The sequence below is a fragment of the Aquarana catesbeiana genome, linkage group LG10 (genome assembly GCF_042186555.1).
Source record: "Aquarana catesbeiana isolate 2022-GZ linkage group LG10, ASM4218655v1, whole genome shotgun sequence".
Classification (NCBI taxonomy): domain Eukaryota; kingdom Metazoa; phylum Chordata; class Amphibia; order Anura; family Ranidae; genus Aquarana; species Aquarana catesbeiana.
Genome location: NC_133333.1, coordinates 140700568 through 140715426, shown reverse-complemented (window position 1 = coordinate 140715426; position 14859 = coordinate 140700568). Strand labels below are relative to the sequence as shown.

General features: G+C 39.8%; 1 protein-coding gene across 1 annotated transcript in view; it reads left to right on the top strand.

The window, feature by feature from the left end:
* The window catches only part of LOC141110929 (cytoplasmic phosphatidylinositol transfer protein 1-like), a 302399-nt gene that overhangs the window by 260971 nt on the left and 26569 nt on the right, over positions 1–14859 (top strand). Inside the window, exon 7 of the mRNA XM_073602732.1 lies at positions 636–791. Within this exon, the coding sequence (XP_073458833.1) occupies positions 636–791 (156 nt within the window). The remainder of the gene's footprint in view (positions 1–635; positions 792–14859) is intronic.

Sequence of the window (14859 nt, the reverse complement as noted above, 5' to 3'; positions counted from 1 at the left end):
AGCCTTCTGTATTTATGAGAGCAGTTTTCTGCCAGAAAAAACCCGTTAAACGCCTGTACAAAATTCTATATGAGCAAATTTTTTTTTTTTTTTTTAATTTTTTTTTTCTGCCAAAAGAACTGTTTTTTTTTTTTTTTTTAAGCCACATGGACAAGTTTCCTTAATCTTTTGAAAAGCACCCCATCAATTAAATAAGGGTAGTGAAACAATTTCTAAAAGTGGTTAAAATATCCATCACATGCCTGGCTGTGAAAATAAAGAAAAAGTTTAGTGGACAGCCAATACAAATGCAAAAAATGAATGATTAAAATGTGTAATTTATGGTGTGTACTAATTTATTGTGAAGATTTCACTTATGATTGTTAAAGCCCAGTTGAATCCTTTTAATAGTGGAATGCAGTCGTACTACATATACAAAAATGGATACGCCTCCCCCCCCCTTCCTGAACTGTGGTCTTGTTGCAACACTAAGCTGATAAAACTTTAAAGACATATGTAGCACTCTACGTTCAGCCTAATTGCATTACATAATTTAAGAGGGTTCAATTGAGCTTTAAGTTAGTTATTTTGTAAATTAAAACAAAGCAAGATATTGACTTTCACATAAACGTTCTCCCTGTCAAATATCCCATTAGGATCTTAGGATGTTCTGTTCAAAGAAGACCGGCCGAGGGCCATTGCTACAAGATTGGCAAGAGACCACGCAGCCCATTATGTGCTCTTACAAATTAGTTGCAGCCAAATTTGAGGTCTATGGTTTTCAGTCAAGAGTTGAAAGTTTCATTCATAAGGTAAGTCTTTTTATTACTTACCGATTTGCAGCTTACTTATTCAAAGACGTGGTGGCTGCATTCTTTTGGCTTTTTTTTTTCCCCCTTTTATTTTTTACCAGGCGATCCGGCCAGTAAGTTTGTGGTTATTCAACCTCCTGACCAAGCTGTCCAGCAAAAGTGGTAGTTACAGGGTTAAGACAAATTCTTTACCACTGACAGGTGTCGGCTTTTATTTATTTTATGTAAAATCTTTGACCAAAAAAAAAAAAAAAATCTGTAACTGCTTAAAAAGTGTTAGCTGGAGTTTAGCGTTAATTTGTAAGTCAAGCCCATCTCAATCTGTTATTGCATTCAACACTACCCTCTCCCCAGATTGACAATGCTGCTCTCCAAACTGGTCTTCTTTACCCCCTCATCCAAGTAGAGACACCCTAAAGCTAGTAGATTTTCTAATGTTCATACATTTGCGCTAAAATTCTCATCCGTTACTTTGATGACATGACAAATATATATACTGTATATATAATTTGAAAGCACTCCAAAAAATATTTGCTTTTAACTTTGGTTTTTAAAATTCCCCCTAGGTTGTTTCTCTTTCTAAGCTGGCTATACATTAGAAGATTCCCGTATGAACATTTTATATGTATAACAATGCTCAGTACATGTGATTGAAAACAGATGCCGATTAGAAAATCAAACTAATATTCTTAAAATGAACATTTTCAAACTGAATTTTTATAGTATATAACCAGCCCAAAGTGGTTAAGATCCTCATATGTGAAAAAGTAACAAATGATATCCCCTCTGTAGTGTGTACTAGCCTGAATCCAATCACGGAGTCTAGTTCTTCTCTGATAACTCTATTTGCTGGCGTCACTGACAGAATTTTAAGCGAACACTTTAGCCTCCCCGGAGAGGGCCTGCACCCCTCCAGCACAAAGCAGATGACTTGTTCACTCCACGCTGTTTTTCTCTGAGCCTGATGGGGGGAGGGGGTCTCCCTTCCCCTTTCCCTTTCCTTTCCCTTCCTTTCCCTTCCCTTCCCTTTCCTTTCCTTTCCCTCTCCTTTCCTTTCCCTTCCCTTCCCTCTCCTTTCCCTTCCCTCTCCTTTCCCTCTCCTTTCCTTTCCCTCTCTTTTCCTTTCCCTTTCCCTTTTCCTTTCCCTCTCCTTTCCCTTCCCTTCCCTCTCCTTAACTCAGCGTTCACGGATCTCTGTTCTCTAGCTCTACATCGTGTGATGTCAGATCCCCCCCACTGCTGGTGAGATATTCTGTGTAAAATGTGTGTTTTATGAGACTGTAGAGCAAAGAGTGTTGCAGATAAACAGGTACAGTACTGTGCAAAAGTCTTATGAAGAATTTCAGGAATAGAAGCGTTAAATAGTTCATTTTTATCAATTAACAAAATGGAAAGTAAATGAACAGAAGGTAAATCTAAATCAAGTCAATATTTGGTTTGACTTCCCTTTACCTTCAAATCAATTCCAAATACACGTTCACACAGTTTTCGATGGAACTTGGCAGGTAGGTTGTTCCAAATATCTTGGAGGCCTAACCACAGATTGGAGTTTTGGTCAGGATGAATGGTGTCCTCAATGCTGAGAAATACAGGCAGATACTTGCCCATCATTCTATACCATCAGGGAGGCGTGTGATTGGCCCAAAACTTTTTGTGGAGCAGGACAGTGACCCCAAACACACAACCAATGTCATTAAGAACTATCTTCAGTGTAAAGAACAAGTAATCCTGGTGGTAGTGATGGGTTGACCCCCACAGAGCTCTGATCTGAACATGGTCGGTCTGGAATTGCATGAAGAGCCAGAAACTCTAAAGAAGATCTGTGGTTAGTTCGCCAAGATGTTTGTAACGACCTACCTGCAGAGTTCCTTTAAAAACTGTCCAAGTGTACCTAGAAGAAATGATGCTGGTTTGAAGCCAAAAGGTAGTTGAACTAAATAATAATTTGATTTAGATTTTTTGATTAATTTTTTTTTTTCTAAATCTGTTTGTTCACCTTGCCCTTTGTAAAGTGATAAAAATAAACAATTAAAATATATATTTCTTTATCGTACATCATAGGACACAGAGTCTCAAGTAATTACTTGGTGGGTTATGGGCCTACCTTCAGGTGTTGACACTGGTATAACCAATACAGGAAGTTGACTCCCCTATATAACCCCCTCCTCCTTCCAGGAGTCCTCAGTTTTTTCACCAGTGTCGAAGGTGTTGGTCACAGGGAGGGATCCATGCTGGATTTAAAAAACCTCCACAACCGGATCCATCCTCTCCCCTGAGGCCATAGGATGGTACCTGGGCCTCGCATTGAAGAACGAGGTTTTGCCTGTAAGCTTCTCTTTGAGAGCTGGACCCTAGGAACCAGGACTCTCTTTGGTTTTTCATATTACCTAAAGTTGTTCCTGAGGGCTGCTATACAGGTCCAAAGGAGCGGAACCCCTATTTAAAAAGGGCCCCAGTCTTTGAAGGTTTAACTATGCTGCCCGCCGTGATGAGTGAAAGTTGGATCTGTCTGTTAAATCAGCAGTATCCTGCAGCGAGGATAAGATAAGGGGAGAAGCCTAGGAACTGTAAAAAGTCCACCTATGCCTTTTTCTCCAAAAAAAAATATATATATATTAACTGTATGCCTTAAAATGTCTCCTCTAGAGGGAGTATATTACACTTACCTAGTATGATGCCTTTTTCAGCAGCTCTGTGTCTGGCTATAGCAGCGGGTGTGGTCCCTGCAGCCAGAGGGGAGTTCTTAATTGAACAGATGGTGTTCCTCTTCTGATTGATCTAAAGGGGTTACAGCAGTAGTTTACGAACATACAAAACCAGCCATTTGCATTTTTTTGTTTAAAGTGAAGTCTTCCTTTAAAACTAGGAGCCTAACAAACACTGCTGATAAAAATTCCCCTCCCCCTCCCCTCTCCTCCTGGTGCCGTGACAGCTGATGCTTATGTGTAATCAGGTTCTCACCTGAGTTTTAACAGACGCTCTCAGTTCATATGCTGAAGACAGAAGACTGTCACACTAAGAGACACAGGAGCACTGGGCATGTAAAGGTGTGTAAACAGGCATTTCCAGCACAGGAAATATTATGGTACTCAGCATCAAAGGCTGATCCTCATGGTGACATTGTTTTCTTTTGCTAAAACTATTGTTCAGCAAATACCATCATTTGTTAAAGTGCCTTTCTGTTGTGCTTAGCACATTTGATTTCCAGTGTACCACAAAGGTACCAAGGATTCCACCCCCAGGCGCTGGGAACTCCAGACATGCCTCCACACTGTCATCCTCTCCAGAGATACTTGACATGGCAAGCCAGGGTGAGTCATTGGAAGCAATTGGTGATGCAACTGCTTCTCGCACTTCAGCCCCTGTGTATGTGACTGAAGATGCATTCTCCTCTGCCCTGTTGGGCTTAGAAGGCAGATTAGCGGCTTTAATCGCATTTTCCATCCAAGAGGATAGGAAGCATGCTAGATCCCCCTCCCCCACCTCAAACCCCCTTTTTTTTTCAAGGGAACAGTGGGCACAGGATGAGGTGTTATCCTCAGGTGATCACGGGGAAAAACAAGCCAAATTTTCCTCAGCAGAGGAAACAGTTGATGAACCTTATGCAACCTCACAATCTGACAGATTGATGGTACAAACTCTTACAGAGATGGTTCATTCCACTTTTTATACTACTCCTAACAGAGTAAGCTGAAAGTCCAGGTCCCTTCTTTGGTTTAAAAAAAAAATAAACCTTTTTACAGCGCTTATTTATGCTGAATGGGATCATCTGGATAAGCATTTTTTCCCTCCAAAGAGTTTCTCAGTTCTCTATCATGGAGGAAAAACTCACAAAGTTTGGAAAGTACCAGCAGTAGGCAAGGAGAAAAAATTCCTGGACTGCCGCACTCCTTGCAGAAACATCTTTATTTGAAAAATAATTAAGATCCAAAAAGGCAAAACATATGGTGGACAAACCGGGTGTAAAAAGCTAACGCGTTTTACATTCAGAGATGCTTACTCATAGCCAAGTTTGAACAAACAAAAGTGCATATAAAGGAAAAAAGAGGAAGGGGAAAACAGGATGTTAACGCCCATACTCATTAAACAACAATTGATTGTCAAATGACCACACATTTTGTATGATTAAAATTAAATTCACCACCATGAGATCCCTTGACTTGTCTCCAGCACTTTGGAGACCAGTCAAAAACTACAAAAAAATACAAAAGAAATATTAAATAAAATGAAGATCATATAATGCATGTTTATATATGGTTATTTCGAATCTGTACATAAATATAAATTGCATTGAAATGAATATGGTATATAGCCAAGAATAACCAAAAAACAAAAACACAACAAAACCTGAACAAAAATAGTGATGTTAATGTTAGGTGGATCCATGGTGAGAAATGCATCAAAAAAGACAATCAGGAAAAAAAACAGATTTGGAATGGAACGCCCACACAGGTAAATGATGAATCCAATGTCTAAGCAAACGAGACAGTGTACATCCAAAACACGTACATAAACATAATTATAGAATATATGAGTAGACCGAAAACCACTTCCATCTGTAGTTCTGATTGTCAAAATACATCATCAAATATAATGGACTGTAGAGAAAAAAACTGTAAAAAAAAAGAAAACAAATCATAAAGAATAATTATATATTTTCTTGCTGTAGAATCGGAGTCTAGTACTACTGACACTGCTATAGATCATAACACAGGATCCAACAAACTCAGACTTCTATCCAATAAGTTCAAGAGGTAAGGACATGGACCTTTACCAAAAGTTAGTGGAGAGAGATTTATCTAGACTAGCCAAGAACATTTCACAAGATAATAAGAATAATCTTTCTATGGAAGAGAGGCAGTCCTTAGATAAACTGCACAAGAACTCATCAATAGTGATCAAGAACGCTGATAAGGAGGGAGCAGTGGTGGTGCTAGATGCTGATCTTTATAAGAAAGAAGCCTCTTGACAACTTTCAGACATTACTACCTATCGCAAACTGAAGAGCGACCCAACTACATCTTTTAGGAATGAACTTTCCACTCTTTTGGATCGAGCGGTTGCTGTTGGTATTTTTTTATCCAATGATAAAGAAGCCCTGATTCCATCTTTCCCTGTCATGCCGATCTTTCACCATCTTCCTAAATTACATAAGGGTTTGACCCCTTTAACAGGCAGACCCATTGTCGCAGGCATAGGCTCTTTAAATGAGCGCCTGGGACAGTTGCAACCTTTAATTATAGAGATGCCAGGCTATCTCCTGGATACTAAACAATTACTATCTAAGCTTCAAAACATGACCTGGAAAGATGATTTCAGATGGATTACATGTGATGTCAGCAGCCTTTATTCATTTATTCCTCATGATTTAGGTCTGAAAGCGGTTTCTTTTGTTCTCAGCAGATCAGGGCGTTTTTCTTTGGTCATGCAGGAGTTCATTATCATGTCTTTACAGTATCCACTCACGCATAATTTTTTTATGTTCGGGGACTATTACCTCCAAATATGCGGAGCCTCCATGGGAGCTAAGTTCTCCCTGTCCCTAGCCAATTTATATATGGGATGGTGGGAAAGGCACCGCATTTTTGGGGCTGATAGTCTCCGCCATAAGGACACAGTCTATTATTGTTGATACATTGACGATTTATTGTTTATAGTTTCAGATCCAAATGTTAACTTGCAACAGTGGCTGGACTATATGAATGACAATCAGTTAAAATCTGAGTTTCACAGGGAAACTAGAAACAAAGTCAATAGAGTTCTTAGACGTCCTATTAACTGGTGAAGGTAACCGTATTGTTTCAAACATATATAGGAAACCTAGTGCGGGCAACACCCTTTTAAGGGCGGACTCTAGCCACCCAAAACACACCATAAACAGTATACCGGTAGAACAGTTTTTGAGACTCAAAAGAATATGTAGTAAACAGGAAGATTTTGATCAGGAGTCTGCGGCTATGTCTGCCAGGTTTCAGGAAAGAGGCTATTCCAAGCCCATTATAGAAAGGGGCTTGTCCATAGCCCAAAAGGCACCCCGCATTCATTTACTTATTGATAAATCTCCTGTAACACGAAAATCTGGAAATACTGGGTCTATCCCTACTTTTTCCACGCCCTTCAGCCTGGAGTTAACACAAAATCAAAAAATTGTCACTAAACGCCTTTCTATATTTTTTCTCACGACCCTATCTACTCAAAGATTTTGGATAAAGGGGTCCGTACAGTCTCAAAAAAAGCTCCATCTTTAGCTAGTATACTATCACCTAGCCTTTTTACTAGTAGACCCAACAACAGAAATTGGCTATCTTTCCAGGGCACCTTTAAGTGTGGTAGTAGAGCCTGCGCGTACTGTCCTTTCATCAAGGAAGGTGATGTGGTTTCTTCTATGTCCACAGGCAAATCCCACAAAATTTGAGATTTCATAAACTGCAATACGAGATATGTGGTATGTGTTATCACATGCACCTCTTGTTCAGTTCAATATGTAGGCAGAACAATACGGAGACTAAAGGACCGCCTCTATGATCACCTTTATGACATACAAAAAAAAACATGCGACTAATGTCGCTAAACACTGGAATATAGTCCATCATAAAGACACCTCCAGTTTATTCATTCAGGGCATAGATAAAGTTATAAAACCTCCTAGGGGTGGAGATAAATTTAATCTTTTGTGCAAGAGAGAAGTCCGTTGGATCTTCTTTATAGACACAAGGTCCCCTTTAGGACTTAACTTTGAATGGGATGTTTCCCATTTTTACCAAAAATAGATGCTGTTTCCATTTCTGACTATGCCCATTACCATTTCACCAGTTCCCTTTACGTATTACTATATTCACATTTATCTTAGCTTCATTGCACAGTAGCCATTTAAAGATTTGTTTTATCTGATGAGTTCTCCCATTGCATGGTAACTATCTAAATATTTTCCAATACCTCAATAAATTCTTTCTTAGCGATTGATGTTTCACTATAACATGATCTCTTTAAATCGACTGACCATCTTTATGTGGTTTGTAATAGGTCGTGTTATGGTTATATAGGATCTCCATTACATAGCATACAACACAATCTAGATACATGCGTCTGTGGCAATAGGAGTGAGACTTTGGTGTTCTATTTCACCTTATCTTATCCCTCATGTCCACTGCACCGTGTATCGGTGTCTTTCTATGGCATAATTAGTGAGACCATATCTTTTACCTTCTTTTGCTGCAGAGACACCTAATCTAAACAGCTTTATCTTTATCAATAAATTCTGGATTATAAGTTTCATTTCAGGTTTTATATACTAACATTTATTAGATGTGTAGTTCTGGCTATATCTCAGGAGTTGGACATTTTTAAGGTTCATTTAGTGCCATTTGATTCATACCATGTTAGCTTCTGAAGAACTCTGCCTTTATACCATCACACATGCACATGAAATTTATCTTAATTTTTATACGTTGGTGCCCCTTTTTACATATATTATCACATGGTAGACTAAAGTTTAGCCATCCTGTGCTACAACTGTTTTTTCATTATAATTATGCTTTTGTTGGTTAATTAAAAACTGTATTCTATGGTTATGAATATCCCTGGTTGGCTTCGGTTTTTCTGCAGCAACAAAAGTGAGACTTCTATGCCGTATGTTACTTCAATCATTGTCTGTGCATATCCTTTGTAATGTGGAGGGTGATCAATGTCTGATGCAGTGTTAGCTACATTGTTTAATTGTGTATTATATTTTGACAACACGGAACATATTACAAAGGAGTCTACTGCTGTCATTATTGACATTGTAACTCATTGAGTTTATTTTCTCTCTTTTTTTTTTCACATCAGCGGTTTAAGTGATAAGGTCTAGTCTTTCATTTGATTTCTGCTTTTTTGGTTTTTCTGTCATTTTTCAATGTATATACTTATCTGTATATAGGTAAGATTTAATATTTTGCTCTGATATCTTACCTGTGGCTCAACAGGGTGTCAATTTGTTATTTCAACATTTATTAAGTCTCGGGGCTGGGAGTCTGGCTTTTTGTGCATCATTTTAGTGCATCATCCATGGACTTTAGTGTTTAATTATATTTATTTCTATATATATATATATATATATATATATATATATATATATATATATATATATATATATATATATATATATATATATATATATAATGTTTTTCATTCTTCTTTTTATTTTGTTTTTTGACAAATGAGAGAGAAGTCATTTTTATATATATATATATATATATATATATATATATATATATATATATATATATTCTTTATGATTTATTTGTTTTTGTTTTCTGTTTTTTTCTCTCTACAGTCCATTATATTTGATGATGTATTTTGACAATCAGAACTACAGATGGAAGTGGTTTCAGTCTACTCGTATTCATATATTCTATGATTATGTTTATGTACGTGTTTTGGATGTACACTTTGTCTCGTTTGCTTAGACATTGGATTCATCATTTACCTGTGTGGGCGTTCCATTCCAAACCTGTTTTTTTCCTGATTGTCTTTTTTGATGCATTTCTCACTATGGATCCACCTAACATTAACATCACTATTTTTGTTCAGGTTTTGTTGTTTTGTTGTGTTCTTTTGTTTTTTGGTTATTCTTAGCTATATACCATATTCATTTCAATGCAATTTATATTTATGTATAGTTTCAAAATAACCATATATAAACATGCATTATATGATCTTCATTTTATTTAATATTTCTTTTGTATTTTTTTTGTAGTTTTTGACTGGTCTCCAAAGTGCTGGAGACAAGTCAAGGGATCTCATGGTGGTGAATTTAATTTTAATCATACAACATGTGTGGTCATTTGACAATCAATTGTTTGAGTATGGGCGTTAACATCCTGTTTTCTCCTTCCTCTTTTTTTCCTTTATATGCACTTTTGTTTGATCAAAATTAGCTGTGACTAAGCATCTCTGAATGTGAAACGCGTTAGCTTTTTACACCCGGTTTGTCCACCTTTATGTTTTGCCTTTTTGGATTTTAATTATTTTTCAAATAAAGATGTTTCTGCAAGGAGTGCGGCAGTCCAGGACTTTTTTCTCCATTTCTACTTTTGAAGCACAGCCAGCACCCAGCTTTGTGCGGTAAGACGGGAGTTCATACAAGGAACCACAGAGGCTTTTGAAGCGGCTTTTCCTCTTTACCAGCAGTAGACGCTGCAATTTCCAGCATCAAGATGCATAATTGTTTAAGCATCCAACAAATAAGGAGTCGGAATTTTTTTGGTTAAAATCCTCCTACCAATGCCGCTATGTTTTGCCATAGATGCCATAAAAGACCCTATCCACCAGGCGTCTCGCCTTGCGCTTGTGCTAAAACACATGCTTAGGACCCTGTGGTTAAAAGGGTTGGTCAGCCAAAGCATCTTGCAAGAAAGGGTGTCTGACTAGTTTCCCTTTTCATTGGGGAAGGTTTGGTGAAATACATCCAAATGATTTCTAGCAGTAAAGCTCTTTTGTCAAAAGAAGGTATACATGTCCTTTTATTTAAAGTGAAGCCACAACAGCTCACAGGTTAAGTACTCTGACGGCCAGTGCAGCCATGGGAGACTTCCTGACAGACATGGGTTCAGATCCACATGTCGGCGTTCACTAGTGAAGGAGCCACTCCTCACAGGTTAACTACTCTGACAGCCAGCGTAGCCGTGGGAGGCTTCCTGAAACACATGGGACCTCGTCCTCACGTTGGCTCCTTGTGACCTTGGACAAGTCACTTAAACGGATTCCTTCCCCTGCGCAGGGGCAGCTGCCTCTAGGCAGCGGTGACTGCCTCCACCGTCTCTAGGGCATGATTTCCAAGGAGTACTGTTCAGATCTTTGCGACTTCAGGGTGGTCTCTGCACTGCTTTGGTACCACTTTGATGCGGCTTGAGGTCCATAGACCTCTAGAATACACAGGCATTGTTTCCTGTCGCATCAAAATCGCGCCCCAACATATTCTCGGCCGCAAAAGATCACTGTAAAATCACGCAACTTTGGGGTTGCAATAGTGGAAACTGAGCCTAAGAGGAGAAAATATTCAGCCCCTGTATACATGATTGAAAATGCATTTTTCCTCTGCCCTGCAGGGCCTAGAAGGAAAATTAGCGACTTTAATTGCATCCGCTATCCAAGGATGGGAAGCGGGTTGGATCCCCCCCCCCCCCCCCACCTGAGATCCCTTATCAAGGGAACAGTGAGTAGAAGATGAAAGATTACCCTCAGGTAATCGGGAAGAAAGGCAAACCGAGTACTCCTCTGCAGAGGAGACAACTAGAGTTGAACTTTTTTTCAGCCTCGCAATCTGAGAAATTGCTGGTACAAACCTCTTACAGAGATGATTTGTGCCTCTTTCAAGCTACCTCTAGTAGAGTCAGCTGATCTGTTTTTTCTTAGGTTCCTTGGAACCTTCACTGCCTTTTTCATGCGTTTCCTGTACATGTACAGAGCCACGCAGAAATTCAACAGACCCATTCTAGATCTAAAAGAATCTAAATCCGTTCCTGAAGATCAGCTCCTTTCTATGGAGTCGATCAAGTCAGTAGTTTCTATCCTGCAAGGAGGAAGACTTCTGGCGCCTATCGGCATCAGGGATGCATATCTGCATGTCCATATATTTCCCGCTCACCAAAGGTTTCTGCGGTTCGAAGTAGAACAGCAGCATTTCAGTTTATAGCCTTGCTCTTCAGGCTAGCTACAGCACCTCGAGTGTTCACAAAAGTGCTAGTCCCACCTGTAGCCAGGTTAAGGGCACAGGGCTTAAACAGTCTTGGCATACCTAGACGATCTATTGCTAATAGACCAATCGCTGTTCGGAGTAAGGTGTACGCATTACAACCACTTACCTGGAAAGGTCTGGGTTGCGTTCTCAACCTAGTAGTCTCCATTAAAATTGCTAAAAAAGGGCTGCAGTATTTGGGTCTTATCATAGATACAGCCCAGAAAAAGGGTCTTCTTGCCCAGGAAAAAAAAAAACACAACTCCATGAAAGAGTTGGTGTGGATAGTCAGATCAAAAGGAGGTCCCTCCATTCGCCTTTGCAAGAGGTTGTTAGAAAGGATGGTGGCTTCATTCGATACAGTTCCCTTTGCCCAGTTACATTCAAAACTGTTGCAAAACAGTATTCTATTTGCTTGGAACAAAACGATCCAAGCTTTGGACTTGCCAATGCGGCTGTCCCCAAGGGTGTCCCAAAACCTCAATTGGTGGTTACTAAAGAATGTCCTAAAGGGTAAATCCTTCAGACCACTTATTTGGAAAGTGGTAATGACAGAGAAGACAACTGTCCAAGGACCGTGTTCAAGAACCGAAAGAGCCTTACCCATCAACCTCCTAGAGATTCAGGCAGTGCGTCTGGCTCTAAAAGCCTGGACTTCCAGGTTAAGGGATTGTCCCAACAGGATCCAATATGTCAGTGCCACGGCTGTGGCCTATATCAATCACCAAAAGGGGCACCAAGAATCTCTCAGTGCAGAGAGAAGTGAACCATATTCTAACTTGGGCAGAAAGAAATATTCCGTGCCCATCGGCAGTCTTCATTCCGGGAATAGAGAATTGGCACACGCACTACATGTGCCGCCAGCAGATTATTCCCAGGGGAATGGTTTACTCACCCCGACATGTTTTGGGCTGTTTGTCAAGGATGGGGTACTCCCGGATGTAGATCTTCTAGCATCCAGTGCAACACTTTGTGTCCACAACAAAGGATCCATTCACATGCAGAACAGATGCGTTGGTGATACTGTGGGATCAGCTTTTACTGATCTATGCATTTCCCCCTATTCAGTTACTGCCTTGACTTCTTTGCAGGATCAAGCTGGAAAGAAAACCGGTAATTCTGGCAGCACCAGCATGGCCCAGAAGGTCATGGTATGCAGAGGTTGTAAAGATGGCAGTGGAGGATCTGTGGTCCCTTCCACTAAGGCCAGACCTGCTCTCACAGGGGCCGATATTCCATCCTACTTTATGAATGCTAAATTTAACGGCCTGGCTATTGAGACCCACATTCTGAAAAGACGTGGGCTTTCCAGGGCAGTTATTTCTACTTTAATGCTAGGAAGCCAGCTTCTAGAGCTATATATTATAGAGTCTGGAAAGCTTATTTTTCCTGGTGTGAATCCAAGGGTTGGCACCCTCAGAGATATATTAGAGGCAGAATTCTTGCCTTTCTACAAGTAGGTGTAGAGATGAAGTTGGCCCTGAGTACTATTAGGGGCAAGTCTCAGCCTTATCAATTTTATTTCAAAGACCACTTGCTACGCATTCTTTAGTCCGGGGTCTTGAATTTAGTTTTGTCAGTGTTACAAAAACCGCCATTCGAACCATTACAGCATATTCCCTTAGTCCTTCTGACTAGGAAGCTGATATTTTTGGTTGCTATATCCTCAGCAAGGAGGGTTTCAGAATTGGCTGCTCTTTCCTGTAAAGAGCCATATTTGATTATTCCAGAGGACAGAGTGGTGTTACACCCTCGTCCAGGCTTTTTGCCAAAAGTGGATTCGGCAAGTTATAATTTAAACTTATGATTTAAGGGGAAAGATTCCCCCTTTTTCAAGTTAAGGCGCACTCTACCAGAGCGGTTGGTGCTTCTTGGGCAGTGCGTCACCAGGCCTCCATGTCTCAGATCTGCAAGGCCGCAACTTGGTCTTCAGTACATACATTTACAAAGTTTTATCAAGTAGATGTAAGATGGAATGAGGATATCTCCTTACCTCAGCCAGCACCTGGGACTCTCCTCTTGAAGCCTTTCTTTTCCACTGATTGGAGCCTACCTGAGCGGTGGAACCTTCTCTGCCCCCATAGCAAGCTATTATTTTTATAGAAAAAAATTACTTTACAATCGCTTTAAGTAAACGTCTACTGTGATATCTAACAGCTGGGATAGACTGTAAAGGTTTCTGCTGCCAACAGCAGCGCATATATGTTGTATTTTTATTGCTGTATTTTACTGACAATCTAGCAGTATGGCACAGGTTCTGATTGGTTAGGATTTACATCACTGTTTTTTTTTTTTTTTTTTTTATTCTGTAGGGACATTTGAGCTGTGATGGCTGCACTATGAATCCATCATTATGGCTACAAGATGGAATTATTACATTTAAATTACTTGGGCTTTAATTTTTAACCTTTAGAAAAGGGGGGGGTGTGTGTGTGTGTGTGTGTGTGTGTGTGTGTGTGTGTATTATGCTTAACCACTTCCCGACCGCCTCACGGATATACGTCGGCAGAATCACGTACCTGTACGTTGCCCTTCAAGAGGCGGCTTGTGGGCGTGCGCGCCCACCGGGAGCTTCGTGAGCGTGATTGAGGGTCCCACGGACTCTGTCCGCGGGGATACCCACGATCGTCTCACGGAGAGGAAGAACGGGGAAATGCTAATGTGAACAAGCATCTCCCCATTCTGCCTAGTGACACTGTCACTGATCCCTGTAATCGGGAGTGGTGATCAGTGTTGTGTTATACACAGCCCCTCCCCCCCCCCACAGTTAGAATCACTCCCTAGGACACACTTAACCCCTACAGCGCCACCTAGTGGTTAACCCCTTCACTGCCAGTCACATTTACACAGTAATCAATGCATTTTTAATTGCACTGATCGCTGTATAAATGTGAATGGTCCCAAAATCGCGCCAAAAGTGTCCGATCTGTCCGCCATAATGTCGCAGTCACAATTAAAAATCACTGATCGCCGCCATTACTAATAAAAACAAAAAAAAATTAATAAAAATGCCATAAAACTATCCCCTATTTTGTAAACACTATAACTTTTGCGCAAACCAATCAAGCGCTTATTGCGATTTTTTTTTTTTTCTTTTTTTTTTTCTTTCCCCCCCAAAAATATGTAGAAGAATATGTATCGGCCTAAACTGAGGAAAAAATTGTTTTATATATTTTTGGGGGATATTTATTATAGCAAAAAGTAAAAAAAAATCTTTTTTTTTTTTTTTTTTTTTTTTTTTTTTCAAAATTGTCGCTATTTTTTTGTTTATAGCGCAAAAAATAACCGCAGAGATGATCAAATACCACCAAAAGAAAGCTCTATTTGTGGGGAAAAAAAGGACGTCAATTT